The sequence below is a fragment of the Uranotaenia lowii genome, chromosome 2 (assembly GCF_029784155.1).
Source record: "Uranotaenia lowii strain MFRU-FL chromosome 2, ASM2978415v1, whole genome shotgun sequence".
NCBI lineage: Eukaryota > Metazoa > Arthropoda > Insecta > Diptera > Culicidae > Uranotaenia > Uranotaenia lowii.
The window spans coordinates 391,229,434-391,254,121 of record NC_073692.1 but is presented as its reverse complement, the minus strand read 5'-3'; the positions used below and the strand labels follow the sequence as shown (position 1 = coordinate 391,254,121).

At 30.0% G+C, this 24,688-nt stretch overlaps 1 protein-coding gene across 1 annotated transcript; it reads left to right on the top strand.

Moving 5' to 3' along the window:
• Positions 1-134: 134 nt before the first annotated feature.
• Positions 135-24,195, top strand: LOC129743275 (F-box/LRR-repeat protein 7-like). Its single transcript, XM_055735260.1, has 4 exons — positions 135-245; positions 11,276-12,478; positions 12,540-12,740; positions 23,717-24,195. Exons 1-4 carry the CDS (start codon positions 135-137, stop codon positions 24,026-24,028), a joined length of 1,827 nt encoding a protein of 608 aa, XP_055591235.1. The 3' UTR covers positions 24,029-24,195.
• Positions 24,196-24,688: the final 493 nt, after the last annotated feature.

Here is a 24,688-nt window from a genome sequence, read left to right as displayed (position 1 = left end):
GCCGCGTCGCGTGTGTTTGTGATAAGTGAGACGCCAAGTGATCGGAATTGATTGCATTTTGTTTTCTACTTGTGATAAATTAGTTGCTGGCACGGCACCAACATAGTTTGCGCGTGTTCAATTCGTCACGGAATATGAGTATAGAACGTGTTTTTGAGCCAGAAATCGAACGTACCTATCATGAGAACCCAGAAGATGGTTTCCTATACTTTTTTGAGCCGTTTTTCGAAGAGTTACCTTTTGAGGTGGGTGTGTTTGTGAATAAAAACTGAACTTTATTTCCGATAACGGCGATAACAACATTTAGATTGTACTAAAAAAACTCAGCAATATCTTTTGAGAATAACTTTCGATTAAAAAAAAATTGATGAAAAAACCCTGAAGAACTTGCGAGTAATGTAATGCTTAAATATACAAACCTCGTTAGTTTGTGAAATGGATATTGAGAAAGTGTTGAAAGCAGAAGAGAAAAAGAAATAAATTGCTGCTATTTTGAGCATTTTTTTCAAATCATGGGAACTTTTCATTGCTTTTAAATTTGCTTTTAAAAATTACATAAACAGTATTATTAATAACTTAAACATCAATTTGCGGATTGCATCATGTCAAATCCAACCAAAAAAGAATTCCAACTTCCTTGGACGTTTGGACTCATTTTTGGATGATTCTTCTTTAAACATTCGACCTTAAGCTTAGAAATCGTTATGTTTAACTCGCTGAAATATCTGTACGTTAGCATCATTGGCCACATTAAAGGATTCGTAGACAATTTTTCTACTCTTTCTTTTGCAACTTCTTCAAAGCAGCCTGACTTATGAAAAACATGTGGTATGCAATTTTGAGGGATTGAAACGTTGTATTAAACAAACGGATTTGTTCGAAAGAATTCATTTCGAGAATTTTGTAATCAAGATAGTTGGATCTTGTTACGGCATCAGTTTGAATAATTTTAAGGGACTGAGTAGCGATAATTGGAAAGGACGAGGTACAACATAATAAAATGAGATGAACCAGGGTAAAACTGGACAAAACAACATCAGACTAGTAAGAATAAGATTAAACCAAATAAAACAAAACCAAATCAGATTAACTAAAGTAAATCAAGACACAAACAATAATCAAAAAGTTGAAATGACAAAGTTAGATGAATCTAAAAAAAACAAGATAGAACAAGGTCATAAAAGAAGGAAGATTGAATGACATAAAACTAAAATAACAAAAATGACAAAAATGACAAAAAATGACAAAAATGACAAAAATGACAAAAATGACAAAAATGACAAAAATGACAAAAATGACAAAAATGACAAAAATGACAAAAATGACAAAAATGACAAAAATGACAAAAATGACAAAAATGACAAAAATGACAAAAATGACAAAAATGACAAAAATGACAAAAATGACAAAAATGACAAAAATAACAAAAATGACAAAAATAACAAAAATGACAAAAATGACAAAAATGACAAAAAAGACAAAAATGACAAAAATGACAAAAATGACAAAAATGACAAAAATGACAAAAATGACAAAAATGACAAAAATGACAAAAATGACAAAAATGACAAAAATGACAAAAATGACAAAAATGACAAAAATGACAAAAATGACAAAAATGACAAAAATGACAAAAATGACAAAAATGACAAAAATGACAAAAATGACAAAAATGACAAAAATGACAAAAATGACAAAAATGACAAAAATGACAAAAATGACAAAAATGACAAAAATGACAAAAATGACAAAAATGACAAAAATGACAAAAATGACAAAAATGACAAAAATGACAAAAATGACAAAAATGACAAAAATGACAAAAATGACAAAAATGACAAAAATGACAAAAATGACAAAAATGACAAAAATGACAAAAATGACAAAAATGACAAAAATGACAAAAATGACAAAAATGACAAAAATGACAAAAATGACAAAAATGACAAAAATGACAAAAATGACAAAAATGACAAAAATGACAAAAATGACAAAAATGACAAAAATGACAAAAATGACAAAAATGACAAAAATGACAAAAATGACAAAAATGACAAAAATGACAAAAATGACAAAAATGACAAAAATGACAAAAATGACAAAAATGACAAAAATGACAAAAATGACAAAAATGACAAAAATGACAAAAATGACAAAAATGACAAAAATGACAAAAATGACAAAAATGACAAAAATGACAAAAATGACTAAAATGACTAAAATGACAAAAATGACAAAAATGACAAAAATGACAAAAATGACAAAAATGACAAAAATGACAAAAATGACAAAAATGACAAAAATGACAAAAATGACAAAAATGACAAAAATGACAAAAATGACAAAAATGACAAAAATGACAAAAATGACAAAAATGACAAAAATGACAAAAATGACAAAAATGACAAAAATGACAAAAATGACAAAAATGACAAAAATGACAAAAATGACAAAAATGACAAAAATGACAAAAATGACAAAAATGACAAAAATGACAAAAATGACAAAAATGACAAAAATGACAAAAATGACAAAAATGACAAAAATGACAAAAATGACAAAAATGACAAAAATGACAAAAATGACAAAAATGACAAAAATGACAAAAATGACAAAAATGACAAAAATGACAAAAATGACAAAAATGACAAAAATGACAAAAATGACAAAAATGACAAAAATGACAAAAATGACAAAAATGACAAAAATGACAAAAATGACAAAAATGACAAAAATGACAAAAATGACAAAAATGACAAAAATGACAAAAATGACAAAAATGACAAAAATGACAAAAATGACAAAAATGACAAAAATGACAAAAATGACAAAAATGACAAAAATGACAAAAATGACAAAAATGACAAAAATGACAAAAATGACAAAAATGACAAAAATGACAAAAATGACAAAAATGACAAAAATGACAAAAATGACAAAAATGACAAAAATGACAAAAATGACAAAAATGACAAAAATGACAAAAATGACAAAAATGACAAAAATGACAAAAATGACAAAAATGACAAAAATGACAAAAATGACAAAAATGACAAAAATGACAAAAATGACAAAAATGACAAAAATGACAAAAATGACAAAAATGACAAAAATGACAAAAATGACAAAAATGACAAAAATGACAAAAATGACAAAAATGACAAAAATGACAAAAATGACAAAAATGACAAAAATGACAAAAATGACAAAAATGACAAAAATGACAAAAATGACAAAAATGACAAAAATGACAAAAATGACAAAAATGACAAAAATGACAAAAATGACAAAAATGACAAAAATGACAAAAATGACAAAAATGACAAAAATGACAAAAATGACAAAAATGACAAAAATGACAAAAATGACAAAAATGACAAAAATGACAAAAATGACAAAAATGACAAAAATGACAAAAATGACAAAAATGACAAAAATGACAAAAATGACAAAAATGACAAAAATGACAAAAATGACAAAAATGACAAAAATGACAAAAATGACAAAAATGACAAAAATGACAAAAATGACAAAAATGACAAAAATGACAAAAATGACAAAAATGACAAAAATGACAAAAATGACAAAAATGACAAAAATGACAAAAATGACAAAAATGACAAAAATGACAAAAATGACAAAAATGACAAAAATGACAAAAATGACAAAAATGACAAAAATGACAAAAATGACAAAAATGACAAAAATGACAAAAATGACAAAAATGACAAAAATGACAAAAATGACAAAAATGACAAAAATGACAAAAATGACAAAAATGACAAAAATGACAAAAATGACAAAAATGACAAAAATGACAAAAATGACAAAAATGACAAAAATGACAAAAATGACAAAAATGACAAAAATGACAAAAATGACAAAAATGACAAAAATGACAAAAATGACAAAAATGACAAAAATGACAAAAATGACAAAAATGACAAAAATGACAAAAATGACAAAAATGACAAAAATGACAAAAATGACAAAAATGACAAAAATGACAAAAATGACAAAAATGACAAAAATGACAAAAATGACAAAAATGACAAAAATGACAAAAATGACAAAAATGACAAAAATGACAAAAATGACAAAAATGACAAAAATGACAAAAATGACAAAAATGACAAAAATGACAAAAATGACAAAAATGACAAAAATGACAAAAATGACAAAAATGACAAAAATGACAAAAATGACAAAAATGACAAAAATGACAAAAATGACAAAAATGACAAAAATGACAAAAATGACAAAAATGACAAAAATGACAAAAATGACAAAAATGACAAAAATGACAAAAATGACAAAAATGACAAAAATGACAAAAATGACAAAAATGACAAAAATGACAAAAATGACAAAAATGACAAAAATGACAAAAATGACAAAAATGACAAAAATGACAAAAATGACAAAAATGACAAAAATGACAAAAATGACAAAAATGACAAAAATGACAAAAATGACAAAAATGACAAAAATGACAAAAATGACAAAAATGACAAAAATGACAAAAATGACAAAAATGACAAAAATGACAAAAATGACAAAAATGACAAAAATGACAAAAATGACAAAAATGACAAAAATGACAAAAATGACAAAAATGACAAAAATGACAAAAATGACAAAAATGACAAAAATGACAAAAATGACAAAAATGACAAAAATGACAAAAATGACAAAAATGACAAAAATGACAAAAATGACAAAAATGACAAAAATGACAAAAATGACAAAAATGACAAAAATGACAAAAATGACAAAAATGACAAAAATGACAAAAATGACAAAAATGACAAAAATGACAAAAATGACAAAAATGACAAAAATGACAAAAATGACAAAAATGACAAAAATGACAAAAATGACAAAAATGACAAAAATGACAAAAATGACAAAAATGACAAAAATGACAAAAATGACAAAAATGACAAAAATGACAAAAATGACAAAAATGACAAAAATGACAAAAATGACAAAAATGACAAAAATGACAAAAATGACAAAAATGACAAAAATGACAAAAATGACAAAAATGACAAAAATGACAAAAATGACAAAAATGACAAAAATGACAAAAATGACAAAAATGACAAAAATGACAAAAATGACAAAAATGACAAAAATGACAAAAATGACAAAAATGACAAAAATGACAAAAATGACAAAAATGACAAAAATGACAAAAATGACAAAAATGACAAAAATGACAAAAATGACAAAAATGACAAAAATGACAAAAATGACAAAAATGACAAAAATGACAAAAATGACAAAAATGACAAAAATGACAAAAATGACAAAAATGACAAAAATGACAAAAATGACAAAAATGACAAAAATGACAAAAATGACAAAAATGACAAAAATGACAAAAATGACAAAAATGACAAAAATGACAAAAATGACAAAAATGACAAAAATGACAAAAATGACAAAAATGACAAAAATGACAAAAATGACAAAAATGACAAAAATGACAAAAATGACAAAAATGACAAAAATGACAAAAATGACAAAAATGACAAAAATGACAAAAATGACAAAAATGACAAAAATGACAAAAATGACAAAAATGACAAAAATGACAAAAATGACAAAAATGACAAAAATGACAAAAATGACAAAAATGACAAAAATGACAAAAATGACAAAAATGACAAAAATGACAAAAATGACAAAAATGACAAAAATGACAAAAATGACAAAAATGACAAAAATGACAAAAATGACAAAAATGACAAAAATGACAAAAATGACAAAAATGACAAAAATGACAAAAATGACAAAAATGACAAAAATGACAAAAATGACAAAAATGACAAAAATGACAAAAATGACAAAAATGACAAAAATGACAAAAATGACAAAAATGACAAAAATGACAAAAATGACAAAAATGACAAAAATGACAAAATTGACAAAAATGACAAAAATGACAAAAATGACAAAAATGACAAAAATTACAAAAATTACAAAAATGACAAAAATGACAAAAATGACAAAAATTACAAAAATTACAAAAATGACAAAAATGACAAAAATGACAAAAATGACAAAAATGACAAAAATGACAAAAATGACAAAAATGACAAAAATGACAAAAATGACAAAAATGACAAAAATGACAAAAATGACAAAAATGACAAAAATGACAAAAATGACAAAAATGACAAAAATGACAAAAATGACAAAAATGACAAAAATGACAAAAATGACAAAATTGACAAAAATGACAAAAATGACAAAAATGACAAAAATGACAAAAATGACAAAAATGACAAAAATGACAAAAATGACAAAAATGACAAAAATGACAAAAATGACAAAAATGACAAAAATGACAAAAATGACAAAAATGACAAAAATGACAAAAATGACAAAAATGACAAAAATGACAAAAATGACAAAATTGACAAAAATGACAAAAATGACAAAAATGACAAAAATGACAAAAATGACAAAAATGACAAAAATGACAAAAATGACAAAAATGACAAAAATGACAAAAATGACAAAAATGACAAAAATGACAAAAATGACAAAAATGACAAAAATGACAAAAATGACAAAAATGACAAAAATGACAAAAATGACAAAAATGACAAAAATGACAAAAATGACAAAAATGACAAAAATGACAAAAATGACAAAAATGACAAAAATGACAAAAATGACAAAAATGACAAAAATGACAAAAATGACAAAAATGACAAAAATGACAAAAATGACAAAAATGACAAAAATGACAAAAATGACAAAAATGACAAAAATGACAAAAATGACAAAAATGACAAAAATGACAAAAATGACAAAAATGACAAAAATGACAAAAATGACAAAAATGACAAAAATGACAAAAATGACAAAAATGACAAAAATGACAAAAATGACAAAAATGACAAAAATGACAAAAATGACAAAAATGACAAAAATGACAAAAATGACAAAAATGACAAAAATGACAAAAATGACAAAAATGACAAAAATGACAAAAATGACAAAAATGACAAAAATGACAAAAATGACAAAAATGACAAAAATGACAAAAATGACAAAAATGACAAAAAATGACAAAAATAACAAAAATTGTAAAAATTACGAAAATTACAAAAATTACTTAAATGACAAAAATGACAAAAATGGCTTGAATGACAAAAATTACGAAAATTACTGTAAAAATATCACTTTTGTCATTTATGTCAATTTTGTTCATTTTATCATTTGATCAATTTTGTCACTTTTGTTAATTTGGTTGAATTTTCAAATTATTGAATGCTATAAAATTTTATAAATAATGTTTGTTAATTCTGTTTTTTTTTGTTACAGTTAGCATTTGGTCAATATTTGCATTTTTTTCAATTTTGTAAATTTTGTTTTTTTGAAATTGGTAAATTTTTCGATGTTGTCTTCTTTTGAAATTTTGTCAGTTTTGTCATTGATGTTCATTTTGTCAATTTTAACAGTTTTATCATTTAAGCTAATTTTTTAATGTTACGATAAATTTTTCGAATTTTTATCAGTTTGACAAAAATGACAAAAATGACAAAAATGACAAAAATGACAAAAATGACAAAAATGACAAAAATGACAAAAATGACAAAAATGACAAAAATGACAAAAATGACAAAAATGACAAAAATGACAAAAATGACAAAAATGACAAAAATGACAAAAATGACAAAAATGACAAAAATGACAAAAATGACAAAAATGACAAAAATGACAAAAATGACAAAAATGACAAAAATGACAAAAATGACAAAAATGACAAAAATGACAAAAATGACAAAAATGACAAAAATGACAAAAATGACAAAAATGACAAAAATGACAAAAATGACAAAAATGACAAAAATGACAAAAATGACAAAAATGACAAAAATGACAAAAATGACAAAAATGACAAAAATGACAAAAATGACAAAAATGACAAAAATGACAAAAATGACAAAAATGACAAAAATGACAAAAATGACAAAATTGACAAAAATGACAAAAATGACAAAAATGACAAAAATGACAAAAATGACAAAAATGACAAAAATGACAAAAATGACAAAAATGACAAAAATGACAAAAATGACAAAAATGACAAAAATGACAAAAATGACAAAAATGACAAAAATGACAAAAATGACAAAAATGACAAAAATGACAAAAATGACAAAAATGACAAAAATGACAAAAATGACAAAAATGACAAAAATGACAAAAATGACAAAAATGACAAAAATGACAAAAATGACAAAAATGACAAAAATGACAAAAATGACAAAAATGACAAAAATGACAAAAATGACAAAAATGACAAAAATGACAAAAATGACAAAAATGACAAAAATGACAAAAATGACAAAAATGACAAAAATGACAAAAATGACAAAAATGACAAAAATGACAAAAATGACAAAAATGACAAAAATGACAAAAATGACAAAAATGACAAAAATGACAAAAATGACAAAAATGACAAAAATGACAAAAATGACAAAAATGACAAAAATGACAAAAATGATAAAAATGACAAAAATGACAAAAATGACAAAAATGACAAAAATGACAAAAATGACAAAAATGACAAAAATGACAAAAATGACAAAAATGACAAAAATGACAAAAATGACAAAAATGACAAAAATGACAAAAATGACAAAAATGACAAAAATGACAAAAATGACAAAAATGACAAAAATGACAAAAATGACAAAAATGACAAAAATGACAAAAATGACAAAAATGACAAAAATGACAAAAATGACAAAAATGACAAAAATGACAAAAATGACAAAAATGACAAAAATGACAAAAATGACAAAAATGACAAAAATGACAGAAATGACAAAAATGACAAAAATGACAAAAATGACAAAAATGACAAAAATGACAAAAATGACAAAAATGACAAAAATGACAAAAATGACAAAAATGGCAAAAATGACAAAAATGACAAAAATGACAAAAAATGACAAAAATGACAAAAAATGACAAAAATGACAAAAATAACAAAAATTGTAAAAATTACGAAAATTACAAAAATTACTTAAATGACAAAAATGACAAAAATGGCTTGAATGACAAAAATTACGAAAATTACTGTAAAAATATCACTTTTGTCATTTATGTCAATTTTGTTCATTTTATCATTTGATCAATTTTGTCACTTTTGTTAATTTGGTTGAATTTTCAAATTATTGAATGCTATAAAATTTTATAAATAATGTTTGTTAATTCTGTTTTTTTGTTACAGTTAGCATTTGGTCAATATTTGCATTTTTTTCAATTTTGTAAATTTTGTTTTTTTGAAATTGGTAAATTTTTCGATGTTGTCTTCTTTTGAAATTTTGTCAGTTTTGTCATTGATGTTCATTTTGTCAATTTTAACAGTTTTATCATTTAAGCTAATTTTTTAATGTTACGGTAAATTTTTCGAATTTTTATCAGTTTTCCTAATATTGTCAATATTTGTAGTTTTGTTTTATTTTTTTTTAAATCGGTCAAATTTAACAAAAAATCATTCATTTGAAAAAAAATGATAAAATTGAAAAAAATTTATAAAATTGTAAAAAGGTTAATTGCAAAAACTTAACTAAATTAACAAAACTGCCAAAAAGACCGGGCTTGTGATATAGCTCAGTTGGCAAGTCTGTTGTCTCCTGAGCCGATGTCCGCGAGTTCGAGCATATGAGTAAACTTCGAACGCAGTTGTATCGGATAAGTTTTTCAATAACGATCCGCCAACTGCAACGTTGATAAAGTCACGAATGCCATAGAGATGGTAAAACGACTATAATCGAAACAACAAAAAAACTGCCAAAAAGATGAAATTGAAATTATTCACGAAATTTTTAAAATTGTCAAAATTACTAAAATTTTAAAAATCAATTGTTGATTCGACCGAATATTGGACCATACGTAATGAATCGTATTTTTCTCCAGCGATTGTTGTTTTACATAATTTTGTTTTCAATTTACTCTTTTTCTTCAATTCAGAGGTCAATCCGGACAAACGTAAAATCATTTGATACACATTTTTGGGCAACTTTTTAAAATTGAATTCTTAATTTTTATTTTTAAGTTATCGTATGCTTATTTAAAAAAAAATATACTTATTGAAATTTTTTTATAAAAACGAGATTGTACAGGATGTACAAGGATTCAGTGATTCAAATAATTTTAGATTTACTGCGTTAGAAATTCTTTAATCATAATTAGATGTTTAAGAATTAGGAAATCAATCATTTGTTTATGATTGGGTATAACATGTGTCCACATATAATTAACAGACTGTAAGAAAGGTTACTATCCACTGTTAAGTGTATTCAATCTCGTTTTTCAATGGTACCTATCAATATGTTTTTCATTGTTTTGTCTTGTCAATCTTGTCTACAACTGTTGTATATTGTTTTTTTTAGATTTCACGTGCTAACCTGTGAAATTGCCCGTTGCTCAGGACGTATTGAAAAGCAGTGACGTTTTGAGTTCTGTGAATCGATTTTGAAGAAAGTTAGCCAGCTATTTCAAAATACTTGTTCATAGAATCAAAGAATTCACAAAACTTCGAGAATGAAATAAAAAAAATTGACATATTCTTGGCTATTGTGTGCAGCAATCCAAAATTTCCCATTTTTTATGGGCATAGCTGTACCTTTATTTTTCTAGTGATACTTGAAATAATCTGTTAGTCAAAGTGTTGTTCCTATACAAAATTAAGATCTAGCTAATACCCGGTAAATTTGAATCGGCAGAGAGGTAACTCAAATCGCCAGAGGGATCGTAACGATCTCTCTGGCGATTTTGTATCATCACATCGTTAGAGAGGAACACACCATACGCGTGCCTCGGGTGAGTGCCACGAATTAAGCTAAGACACGCCCTCCAGAGAAACACACGAACACAATCCGAATCGTGTTTGTATGTTTCCCTCCGAGACGCGTGTTCGCCTGCCTGAGAAGTCGACAGCCACGATTGAAAGCACACACGGGACACGGGAACAAAATACGACCACACCGTACGAGTGTACGATTCAAACTGATTTCGCATATACGCATTCGTATTTGTTGCCTCTAGGTATCTCGGCAGGACAAACCGAATGAAAATATTTGCGTTCTTGGAGTGTCGCCGAAGTTAACCGTTTTATTCTAAGTTCGGTGACTCAACTCTCAATTTTTTGCATACTCTGTCGATTTCTGAGAGGACGCGCTTACTGGGTATTAATGATATGTGGCTTATAATTCATTCGTTCTGATCCTTTTTTCAACAGCTAATGGTTTACATGATGAAGTTCCTCAACCCGACCGATGTCAAAATGTATGCCCGCGTGTGTCGAAGTTTTTACAACGGATCCCGGCACCCGTTCTTTATGCGTACCATGTGCATTCACTTCCAGGAGATCGAATTCGAGGACAACTGTGATCCGCTGCGCAGTTTGCTGACGGCATTTCGGTATTTCGGTGTCGTAAAGCTAACGAAGATCACCTTCCGAGGTCGAAGCGATTTCTGGGCCGAGTTCGGGGAGTCGATAGAAGAGCTGATCATCGATAATTGTGTGATTTGGAAACAAAAACTGCTCGCTATTTTACGATATACATTTAGGCTGAAGAAGCTCATCATTCAGAATTGCCCAGATCTCTTTAAAACGTGGAAACGAATCGAGAACCTCACCGTTACATTCACACCCAGTTTTCCGAAGCTGCGTCACATCAGCTTAGCCAGTAACAATCTACTCGACGAGCATCATTTCGATTATTTAGTACAGATGGCGCCAAATCTTGATTCACTAGATGTCTCGAATTGCTTCAAAGGAATCGAAGCTGCCACGCGGTTCAAAATGCTTGGGCGTATTCTCAAATATGTGACCGATCATCGGCACGCAATGAAGCATCTATTTCTGGGCGACACGCCAGTAGATAATCTGTTCCTTCGGCAATTGGCTGACATCCAAGGCCTTGAGCTGAAAAGCTTGAGTCTTCTAGTCTGTGATAGGATACCTAACTTTGATGCAGGTGTAATAGATCTATTCCAGCTTCAGAACCAGATCACTTATCTAGATCTGTCCAGGTCGCTAGCTTTACACGACAGCGCCCTGATACAAATATCGAAATCAATGCCTCTATTAGAAACCTTAATATTGCATAGATGTTGGATGATCACCGATTACGGAATACTTTCCGTCAAACAGCTGAATAAACTGAAACACATAGATCTCACCAACTGCGAACGGATCACCGATATAGGGATTATAGGAGGGCTGCTAACGCACAATCGGCAGCGGCTAAGCAAACTTTACATGGGATTGCTAACCAACATTGGTGAGGTAGTTTTCACCAAAATTTCCTTCGAGTTTACTGATTTAACAGTGCTGGATCTCGGAGGCTGTTCCAATTGCATTAACGATCGATCAATACAGTATATTTTCTATCACATGTCTGGTTTAAAGGAACTTAACGTGGATTGTTGCGCTAAGGTACGTACCGCCTATCTAGTTATTTCTAAATAAAAATAAAAAAAACATCTTTTTCTTTTAGCTTTCGGATGCCGGTATGACGGGAATTGATCTGCCGGAATGTGCCATCTCGATCTGGGATCTGCGATTGTCGTTTTCGATAGAAAACCTGAAAAGGTTGCGATATTTGAACCTGTCTGGGTGCTATCGAATTACAAACCTGACTTTTATGCGGAAGTTCCGTCTGATGGAGCTGAAGGAACTGGTATTGGCGCGATTATTGGTAAGTAACACTAAATAACAGAGGTTTAAAAAATCTTCTTCCGCTTGGTATTGAGAATTTTTAATTGATTTTTAATAATGATTAGCTGCTATTAGTTTTTTTTCATTCAAATCATAAAAAATACCCGGCGCCCTTGGGGAGAATGGGGATACATGACCCGTTGATATCATATTTTTATCATATCTTTTTGAGAAAATTAAGCAACTCACCGTCTTTTGCATTTTCTGGTAGCCTGTAATTTTAAGTTTATATTCAAGTTTTATAGTTTTAACGATGCTTGAACTCGTAGATGAATTACAAGCATTTTCGTGAGACTAAATTTTTTTTTATATTTTTTAAGTTACAGAAGACTGAATCCTTTACTAAAGAATACTTGATCCCTAATTCAGGTTGCCCTGACCCTATGCAAAAATCTAGTAAAAACCGAAGATAAAAGATCCGGTGAATATTTTTTGCATATAAGTTCTTATTTCACAGTTTATAAGTATCAGACAAAGAGAACTCTAAGAGTTTGTCTACTACACTAGAGTCATTGCATACTTAAAGGCGCAATTTTTCAGTTTTAAGATAATTTTCTAATTTTTTGATAAAAACAGAATTTGTTGTCCTTTTTAACAGATAATTACTGGATAGACATTAAATATCTAATTTAACTAATAGTTATTGAACAGATATTAGTAATTTCATGATAACCAATGATCACGATCCGTTCAAAAGAAAAATTTATCTTTTTGGGCTTTAGGGATCAAATTAATTACCCATAACATACATTTTGGAAAACTTCTTCTTAAAAAAATTGATAGTTTACTATTGCTTAGAAAATATAGGATTAAGAAGTTCATATTATTCTTTAACGATATTGGAATGAAAAAAATTGTTCAAATTTTTTTCATGTGAGAAACAATTTATAGCGTTGAAGAAAGCTCTTCAAAACAATTTTGTTAAATCTTTCAAACAAAGTTCAATAACTCTTAAAATAATTTTTAATTTTTTTTAAAGATAACAGCATTTGGCATATTTTTTTAAAACATTTAAAATTTGTAAGATATTCCATTTTCAAGATAGAGCGATGGAATCAAGTATCCCCAGAATTAGTTATTTGAACCAATTTTATATTCTAGCAATCAATCAAATAATTTTACAAAAATGTCGTCTCACAATTTTTGTCCTAATTCAAGCAATTTCTGTTATTCATATTTTTCATAAAAAAACTACTGCAGATATTCATTATCTTTCTGATAAACTGTGGCTCCCAGGCTCAGGCCCCCTCCCTCCCGAGGAACAAAAAATAACATAATTAAAATCACACTGCTTTTAGTTATAGACACCCAGAATTGAAATTAAATTTAAAATCTGTATTGAACCGTTAAATAAAACAGTATAGGGGCCTCCCCTGAAATTATGGCTCGGAAATTTAACACTTATAGAAATTTCGGGGACTCCTAGAGTAAGTATTTCTTATTTTTCGAAGCAAGTATCCTGGCCTGGCAAATTTTAATGAATGTTTTTTTTTCTATATAAATGGGATGATTCATCCCTAAAAGAGCGGAGTAAGAGTGGTCGATTGGAGCAGAGTGACGATACACATAGACCAGTTAACATTAATCGTCATAGTTAACTAAAATCGCCAGAGGGATCGTAACGATCCCGCTTGCGATTATTAGGCTTGGGCCTGCTAAAAAGCATAAAGCTTGCTCTTTACTCATACACAGATTTCCATAAGAATGAGAGCTATTCGGAGTGAAATTAGAGTGAAGGCTTTTAGATTATTAGACACCAGTTTTTGGCACCAAAGTGCTAATCCGCTAATCGCTAACTTTTTTCGCTAACTTTTTGTAAGCGGTTTAATTTGGTAGCTAAATTTTATTGAGCTAGCGAATTAAAAAATTTCTCTACTTTTTAGTTCCGCTATCTGAAGACTGCTAACTCCCATATTTTTGTTTCAAACTCACGTATTATTACTGATAGAAGTATACTTTTAGTAATTCAAATTTAAGGCTTTAAGGCTTCCAAAATCCAATAAATTAGGCAAGTTAAAAACAGAAAAAAAACAACTGAACTCTCCAGCCTTTTTCTTTCGACTTATACTTCTGTCAAACAAAGTAGACAGATCGAAGATATAAATAAAACCATGTCTTTAAAATTCTTATTTTCATGCAAATAGGTTAATCCATAAATTTCATTTAAAAGCTTTTAAAAGTACATTTTTTAAAATTGTTTTTATTAAAAATAAATATAGTTCTGTTAAACAAAAAACATACACAATAAATCTCATATCAAAACTATAACTGAATCAGATATGAATATCTAGCTGAGATAGGTTTGAGTAATGATTTTGATATGCTCTTGTGCCACGCAGATTAACTTCTTGCAAAGTACATTCATTCGTAACATTCATAAGAAGAAGAATCCAATCGAAGTTAAACAGTATCAAACTATTTTTAGCATCCTTCAATCAGATCATGGATTTTAAAGTGGTTGAGATATTTACTAAACACAGTATTTTTTAAAGATTCTGCGGAACAGTTCATATCAAAATAAGATGAAATCATTAGATATATAGAATGCCTTGGGATTGTTAAGCTGGTCATTAGACAGAGTCGATTTGTGATCGTTTTCGAATATCTGAAAACTTTGAAGTATTGTATGCTTCATTTTGGCTTAAAGCTCATTCATGATTTTTTTGTAGAATTTTGAAGAAACGTTTACTTGGTTAAATTTGAACTGTTAGGTATATTTAAGGTTTCCAGATTTTTTTTCCGCATGTAACCGGGCCGGGCAAATCCTAGCTATTCGATCTAAAAATCTGGAATAATCCAGGAATATGATTTCAAAATCTTATACCCAAAATCTGAGAAATATCCTGTTAAATTTGGAAAAAACCGAGGAATTTTTCAATAAAAATCAAGAAAAAAACTCTTGAATTATTGAGATTAAAATTTTGTTTTAGTCTTTCAAAAACCGTTAATAACTATTTTGCTAAAGTTTGCGGAAAAATCGTTTTGGGACGCAGAGATGAAAAATTAAAATGACTCGATTTGAATTTTTTGTTTGATTTAGCAAACGAAGTGAATAAATTTTTGGAGATTGAAACGGCTTATTCAGTCATTTGTGGGAATAAAAACGAGTTATTTTTATTATTGTCCAAACGTTTCGGCCATTTATTGTGGCCTTCTTCAGTGGGTAATAATTGTCAGGTTCGTTTTTAGTCTAATTTTTGTGGTAATTAAATATTGTAGTTACCACAAAAATTAGACTAAAAACGAACCTGACAATTATTACCCACTGAAGAAGGCCACAATAAATGGCCGAAACGTTTGGACAATAATAAAAATAACTCGTTTTTATTCCCACAAATGACTGAATAAGCCGTTTCAATCTCCAAAAATTAAAAATCATCCAGTCGAAAAACAATACCAGAAGTGAATAAATTTTGGAAAAATCAGAGCTATTTTCAACGGGAAATCCGGAAGAATTTATTTTTTTTTAAAACGATCATGATTTTTTTTAAACTCTGGAACAGAAAGATCGTTTTTGGGTCAATTTGTAAATATTCTAAAGAAAAACTTTCTGCTGAACAATTTTGTCGAAGGCCGTAATCGAAAGGTTTTTGAACCTTATAGTTTCAGAAATTCGAAAATGACCCCAAATCATCTCAGGTTATTTGTCATCAAAAATTAAGTTCATTTAGCCTTCGATTTTTTGTTGGTTTGTTGTTGTTGAAAAGATTTGCGTTTTACAATGCTCCTATCATTAGAGTATCATTTCTATCACGCAAATTTTAAAAAGATGAAAACTGATTGAAGATTTAGCATCGGACTGGATGAAAACTGATTGAAGATTTAGCATCGGACTGGACTCAAAAAAAAATCATGACTGCGTAAAATATTTGAATCTAAGTTATAATATTCAGCTATAATTCATTATGTATGTATGTATATAGATAATCTACCATGCATAATGCACGGATTCACCGCAGTATCGCCAACGAATGTGCTGAATTACATTCTTTAGATTAGTTAGTAGATTAGTTAGTAGATTATTTAGTAGATTAGTTCGGCGAATCCAAAATGCAAATCACCACATACCCGACACCATGACTTCGTTTGACTTGTTATGGACAGATCCCAGAAACGATACAATTCGTGGGGAGCACATCTGTCAGATTTAAGCTTTTTTCCTCAGATTTAAGCTTTTTTCCCCTGATTTGAGCTTTCATCTCCTATGCTCTCAAGGCAAAAAAAGCTTAAATCTGAGGAAAAAAAGCTTAAAAACGAGATTCATCAGCACTTATTAAAAAGATGTTGGTCACACGATACATAGACAAATCGTGTAACGTTGCCAGGAATCCGATTGAAAGGTGGTTTTGAAAATGTAAGTCTAGGGCATGTGGGAGAAAGCTCAAACTAATCGGTTGAATCTTTGCTCAGCAGCGGTTAATTCTGTATGGGGGGGGCGAAGTAATCGCAGCTCCTATACAGAATCAACCCGATGGATTAGATGTGTACCAACACACCTAATCGAGCAAAAATTCAACCGATCAGCATAGCAGATGAATACTCAAATCAGAGAAAACAAGCTTAAATCTGAGGAAAAAAGCTTAAATCTTGTAACCGTCCGTATTTGTACGTTCACTTGTTCATTTGTAAATTTCTCAATTTTCTTTAATTTATAACTAAACATAACGTTAAAATCACACTTCTACCGATTTAGCAAAATAGGGTAGTTTTAAGATCAAAATGCCAACCAATAAACTAAAAACGCAATCAAAAATTCAATCAAAGAAATTAAAACAAAATAAAAATCCAAAATATAGAAACAGAAAAGAGTAGGTTGCGGCACAAGGTCTTTTTCACGTCTTTTTCACCAAAAGCCGGTGTGGGATCCCCCATTGGTGGCCGAACCATGAAATCCAGGCTCCGAAGACGCGGTCATTAAATCGCAGGCAAGGAGTTGGGAAAATCGAATCCAAAGCTCCGACGGCCTCGTGGTTTCGGAGTACGACTGAAGGATCCGGTCCCGAATCCGAGCGAACCCAAGCAGACCCCAAACCTTCCGATCGATACCTCGGGTGTTCCAAACAGACGGTCATCGGCAGCGGCGGGCCCAGACACTGACACCATACACGTAAAACGTTAGTCAATCTGTAAAAACTTAGCTAGGGACGTTAGGGCATGATAGGGATAGAAGTGCCGAATAAAATCTAGAAATTCGGTAACTAAAGTGTGATTTTTCTCTTCCTCTTATCATCTTCTTAAGTAAGGTATGCTTGAGCCAACCCTGGGGAACTTGGGGAATCTCTTGTGACTGAGCGGGCGTAACGAAAGGAGAGTTACAATCTGAGGGATGTCCTCCACACGGATTGTATATCGTTGCCGGGATCTGGATCTGGCTTTCTCCCACATGCCCTAGACTTACATTTTCAAAACACCTTTCGATGTTTCTTCTCCAAGCGCCTCAGCTTCAACTATCCACCTATCATTTCCTATTTTTCGATTTTCATTCTACTAGAGTTCATATAATAACATAAATGTTTTTTATGTGATGTTGTTAGAAATTTTAATTAACTATACATATTTGTATTTACCGATGATATATGTGTATGGTATGTCCGAAAAACATGAAACCAAAATAAAATATGCATAATTTTACGGTGTAAGTTTTTTGGTCAACAGTTAGCGCTTTAAGTTTAAGCGATTTATTTTTAGCATATTTAGCGGTTTTAATAAGCGATCGCTAACTTTGACTGAGTTAGCGATTCAAATAGCAGCGCTAATTTTTATGTTAGCGATGCCGAACACTGTTAGACACACTAGATCTTTTTTTCGTTACGATGCGAAGGACTGTTTCCTAAAATACAAACTTTACTTCTCTAAGTGTAAACACTAAGAGCCACACTGACGGAGCACACATCACTCATGTAAGTAAGTGTCGCACATTTATTATTCGGAAGCAGAAGCAGAGTGTGTGCAGTTTACGGCTCAAAAGAGTGTGCACGCCTCTTAGTGAAGATTTGCTCTTGCCAGATCCCGGCAACGGTATACAATTCGTGTGGAGCACATCTCTCAGATTCGAGCTTTTTTCCTCAGATTATAATTTTTTTTCCTCTGATTTGAGCTTTCATCTCCTATGCTCTCAAGGTAAAAAAAGCATAAATCTGAGGAAAAAAAGCTTAAAAACTGGATGCACCATTTAATTTAAAATAAATGATAAATTGGCTCTTTTTTACATTTAAGTTGGGTAAGTTCAACAAAAATTACCAATACTATCATCTTTTTTTAATTCAAAGTAAAAAATCTTAATTATAAACTTAAAAAAAAATTATAATTTTGAAAATCCTTGAAATTTATGAATAATATTTTTGTAATTTTGGCTATTTTTGTCATTTTTGTCATTTTTGTAAATTTTTGTTAATTTTGTCATTTTTGTCATTTTTGTCATTTTTGTCATTTTTGCCATTTTTGTCATTTTTGTCATTTTTGTCATTTTTGTCATTTTTGTCATTTTTGTCATTTTTGTCATTTTTGTCATTTTTGTCATTTTTGTCATTTTTGTCATTTTTGTCATTTTTGTCATTTTTGTCATTTTTGTCATTTTTGTCATTTTTGTTAGTTTTGTCATTTTTGTCATTTTTGTCATTTTTGTCATTTTTGTCATTTTTGTCATTTTTGTCCTTTTTGGTCATTTTTGTCATTTTTGTCATTTTTGTCATTTTTGTCATTTTTGTCATTTTTGTCATTTTTGTCATTTTTGTCATTTTTGTCATTTTTGTCATTTTTGTCATTTTTGTCATTTTTGTCATTTTTGTCATTTTTGTCATTTTTGTCATTTTTGTCATTTTTGTCATTTTTGTCATTTTTGTCATTTTTGTCATTTTTGTCATTTTTGTCATTTTTGTCATTTTTGTCATTTTTGTCATTTTTGTCATTTTTGTCAATATTGTTTTTTTTTAATTTCTTCTGGATAAATATTTTAAGCTCAAAACATTTAGTGTTCCAACCCAGATGTGCTTATAAGCTCTTCTTATTTATCAGTTTAAGTGTCATAGGTGGTTTTCCCAACCGGGGGATGGACTGGCATCTCTGCCAGTAGTAAGGTGTTGTTAAATTCGGGCTGTGTTCAAAATCGTTTATTAGGTCGAAAAATATGCGTGATTAGATGAAGTGATGTTTCTGCATAGCAATAAAACCGCTCTCTGTTCATAGTTCCTGCCAGTTTTGTGATCAGTGTCTTGTTTAGCGATAAAGCTATCATTCAATTGCAGTAGATAAAAGTTTTAGTTTGTTCCGGTTTCGACTTCGTTCCCCAATAAGTGGTAGTGCTGCCAAGATTCCTTTTTTCTCTAAAAGCATAGCATAAAAACTAGTTCTTCGTAACGTGTACAAGAAAAAAAAAATTCTGATACCCCTCGGCGCAGCGTTACTGGTACGACGGAAAACGAAAAATAACGCATTGAAAAACGTCAGCGCTGAAGACGAAAAAGTGGAAAAGGAGAGAATTCATTAGAACGGCTCAATATGTACACCGAAAATACATTTCGTTACATATCCGAAAAGGTTATGCAGCTTTGTGAAGAAAAAGATAAGTGTTTGAATGTTATTTTTAGTTATTATTTTTTTGAATACGCTTTATTTTAAAACACTCAGTGAATGTCTAAGCTATTTTTATTACTTGTATTTAAATTTACAGGATTTTGAAACAATCTAGTCTTATTGTCCGGTGTAGATTAAACGATACAAGTAACACTGGATGATTAGAGTGTTTGCATTATATCACAAATGTTAATTTTCATTAGACAGCAAATGATTTTTTATCAAATCTGAGTATTTTAGCTCCATTGTTAGAATCTTAGAAGTGATGTCTTTAAATAGAGTAGCTGTAATAGTTCCATTCAAATTTTTCTCGCATAGATGGATCTCCATAGCAGTCGGATATTTTGTAGTTTTTCGGAACTAATTTTTTGAAAGCAGAACATTTTCGAATTGCAATTTTGATCCTTTTATGCTTATGTGCGTACTTTGGATCGTTCTGCAGGACGCTGAACCTGAAACGCGATGTTTATTTTCTCATTTTCAAAGCAACATACTCTTTAAAATACTATTGTTCTTCAGTAATTTATTTCTAATCCAACCAAACTTTTTTTTCAAGGATTTTTTTCTACCGATTACGTTTTATAATGAATTGATATGAAGTTGTTTCAATCCCCATTGGATCACTGTAATTGATTAATAGATTAATGATTTATAATTCCTAACAGCTTTCTTACCTACCGTTGGAAAGTCAATGTTAAATAATATTTATACACCATACATAATAATGAATTATTTTTATAATTTTTTAGAGACATTTTAACTACCTGTTTCATTTGAGTCGGTATAATTTATTGTGTTCTTAAATGTATTATGTATTTTTTTTAATAATATTTTTTTCCAATTATATTCTTTGGCAGCACTCTTACAAAAACCATAACTATTCAATTCTTAAACTTTCAGGATAGAAAAACATTGAACATTCATCCGTTGAAAAGCATGATGAATTCATTACAATCAAATGATTAGCTGAGTTGAGAATTTGTTTAACATTCTTATATTCCAATTTCAGCTTTACACCAATAACTATGTTAGCAATTAAATGGAATACACATATTTTTACAATCATACATTTCCGAATTATCATTTTTCTGTAGTTCCGTCCTGCTATTCTGATTGCTAATTCTCATTATGTCATGAATTATGCACACATTATTGTCCGCGATCATATCGAAGCCGAAGTTTGGCATGCTGTATTTCAGAAACCACTGGACCAAATTTAAAAAATAATATTGTAGTAACCTTAAGTGTAGTGTTTAATTTTGTAGAATATAGTTTCATGATTGACTTTATAACATCGAATAATGCTTCTAAGTTAGGCACACTCATGGCAAGCGGAAAAACGAGGATTCTCGTATTCGGTCCCGAAGGAGTTTTCTAGAAACAAATTCATGAATAACATAGTAAAATATTAACTTTTAATTCCAATCCCATTCAGGTAATGTTTTCGGATCTAATATAGAGATACGTATTTCAAAAAATTATGAAGAGCATACAAAGCCAAATATTTAATATGAAGTAGTGTAGATATATATCTATTTTTTATTATTTCAGATTTCAAAAACAATCACGAACAATATATTCAATATATATATAAAGAAATATATTCATAATGTTTGTATTACAGCTTTTCCGATCCTTAAATATTTGCGTTATAAATTTATTCGTCCATTTCTCTCACGTTATTTATCTCCATCCATAACACACATAATAAAAATCATAAAAGATTCAAACATAAACTAAATACACGTCCTTCTTTTATTGGACATATTAGGGTGCGAAGTTCATATAATTAGGCAATTATATAAAGCTTAGTTCTTTTAGAAATGGGACAGTTACGAATGCCTGTATCTCAAAAACCATTCGTTGGAACCAAATACTTTCTATGAAGAAAAAGAAGGTAATGTTATGATCTTTCATGAAAAAATTTGAAAAAAAATATTTACCGTTTTTTGTTAAAGAAATTTCTACTTTATTCTTGGTATCTCCCATTGGCCGACGCACACTTTTTTCAGTCGTGGTATTGATCAGTTTCTCCAACTTATACTTCGTAAAATCTATATTTAAGGTGGCTTCACCCTCCTTCTTCAATTTCTGATACTTTTTGGTCCAATACTTCTCTGGAAACTGGAAACTGGAAGCATTTTAGTGGATTCAGTTGTTTCGAAATGAACAAATTTGATTATTTTTTACCACATTTTTGAACGTTTTTTTTTCGGTATCGGTTTTACAGCTTAAGAGCTTTGGAACTATCAAAAAATGGTTGTTTGAGGTTGGATTTCAATGAGTCATTACTACGCAACACTTTCAGTTTATCGGAGAAAATTGTTTTGAACATTTCAGCGATCTACCCTTAGTTTTTCGTTTATTGAAAATTAAAAATGCTGGTATGAGACTTGACTTCCTTGATGATCCTTAACCGTTGTTGCCGATCATGTGCTTCACTTCAATGCTTGATTTGAACTTTGTGGACATTATTGACAGTGTTTGCATACTTATCCACCACAAAAACTCAGTAATTCTTTGAATAATCAACGGTTTTGTCAGCTATCAATTTGATGATGACGTATTTTCAAGGAAACTGTGCAAAATTATTTTTTTCTTTTTCTCTTGCATCGTACATATCTCAAAAACGCGTAAATTTTAAATTTTGAAAAAAATAGGTCGAATAGTACTTTTTACAGGCAACAAAATGCTGTCAAAATTTTTAATATCCAATAACTAGTTAACGAGCTATTAGCAAATGAAAGTGTCCCATTTCTAAAAGAACTAAGCTTTATATGAAGTACCTGGATATGTCAACAATAAAAGATAGAAAGTCTAATCATAATTACATGACCCATTTGGTCATGCGGCTATGATAAGGCGGGGCTTATTGACAAGGAAAGTTACCTCGGAATGTGCAGTTGCCATTCTGAAATGGGTTTCTGGAATTTCAATAGAGCTAACACCACCAGCACCCGCGATTGAACAATATTAATCAAACGGATTAATATTGGTTCTTTTGCATAACATACCTGCCAGCTCAGGGGGTCGTTGGATGGATTATACATACATACATATACATACATACATAGGTGGTTTTCCCAACCGTCGGCATTAACAATTCTCTTGTTTAGCAAACAGTTGGATAAGCTGTAAGCAGCACGGAAACTCAATCCCTGTTTGCATTTTTCGACAGACAACTAAAAAAATTTATTCAGTTAATCCAAACGACAAAAATAAAATTTATAATTTTAGAAATATTAAATTACACAATAGTTTAAACTAAACATCGTTTAACCAAATATTTTTATAATCAATTTCATTATTACTATTGAAGATATATGAGTTAAATCCATCCTAAAGTTTATTTAAAAATTATCATTCCACTTTATTTCTTTTCAGATAACCGAACAGGGAGTGGAGAGCATCGTGCTCAACTGTCCATCGTTGGAGATTCTGGACCTCAGCGAATGTCCAAATGTCAACGACCAGTGCGTGGAAGTGGCGGCCAAATGTTGCATCCGACTGAGCACCCTAAAACTGCACAATTGTCCTCAAATCAGCAACGACGCGATCGACCTTCTGGTGAAATATTGTCACGTTCTGAAGCATCTGAACATTCGAGGCTGCTACAAACTGACGGCCGAAGCGGAAGCAAAACTGTCCGCCATTCGGACCCTGCGAACGATTGTGGTGAACGAGAGGGACTTTTGATCCTTTCGAGGATGCATGCTCGTATATTGAGTTCGGTTCAAATTGGACTAGGTGCGGGAGCCGACGGTAGTCGGACAGTAAGCTATAGGGTTAAGAAGCAGGGAGAAAACAACAAAATCTGCATCATCGAAGGAACAGAAACTATGAAAACAAAACAAAAACACCGGAGATGCGTGCAATAAAATTATTAAATCATATAAATTTACTCTCTTTTGCTTCGTTTTAAGTCTGCTGGAGATTTCTTGTGAAGTGACCGATTGGCTTCCAACCGGCGGCCTTTGAGTCGCACTTTTTCCTCATATCAGAATACACTGATTTGGGTGATTTTGTTGATATATGACCAGTAGGTAGGTAGGAAGGTTGGCTACTTTTTCCTCGACCTCTCACCGAAAGACGATCGGTGGGTCAGGATTGTTGGAGATCATCTCTCCGTTTTTTTTCCTCTCCTCAATCGCGGCATTTTGTTCTTTCGGCTACCACTAACCCATGATATGACCGAAGCATTTGAATAAATGGCGGCATCGTGCTTTGATCTTTTCGGACGACCTGGCCTCCGGAGAAAACTGTGCTGATCTTTCAATAAACCGGATTCCGGCCGGTGGCGGCGCACTGTACACATGTAACATTGGAAAAGCTGGTCATAAGTGACCGGTCAGAGTG

Coding starts and splice junctions, on each gene's coding strand:
- LOC129743275 (XM_055735260.1), top strand. CDS start 135: ATGAGTATAGAACGTGTTTTTGAGCCAGAAATCGAACGTACCTATCAT. Junction 246..11,275: donor TCGAAGAGTTACCTTTTGAG/GTGGGTGTGTTT, acceptor TTTTTTCAACAG/CTAATGGTTTACATGATGAA. Junction 12,741..23,716: donor TGGTATTGGCGCGATTATTG/GTAAGTAACACT, acceptor ATTTCTTTTCAG/ATAACCGAACAGGGAGTGGA.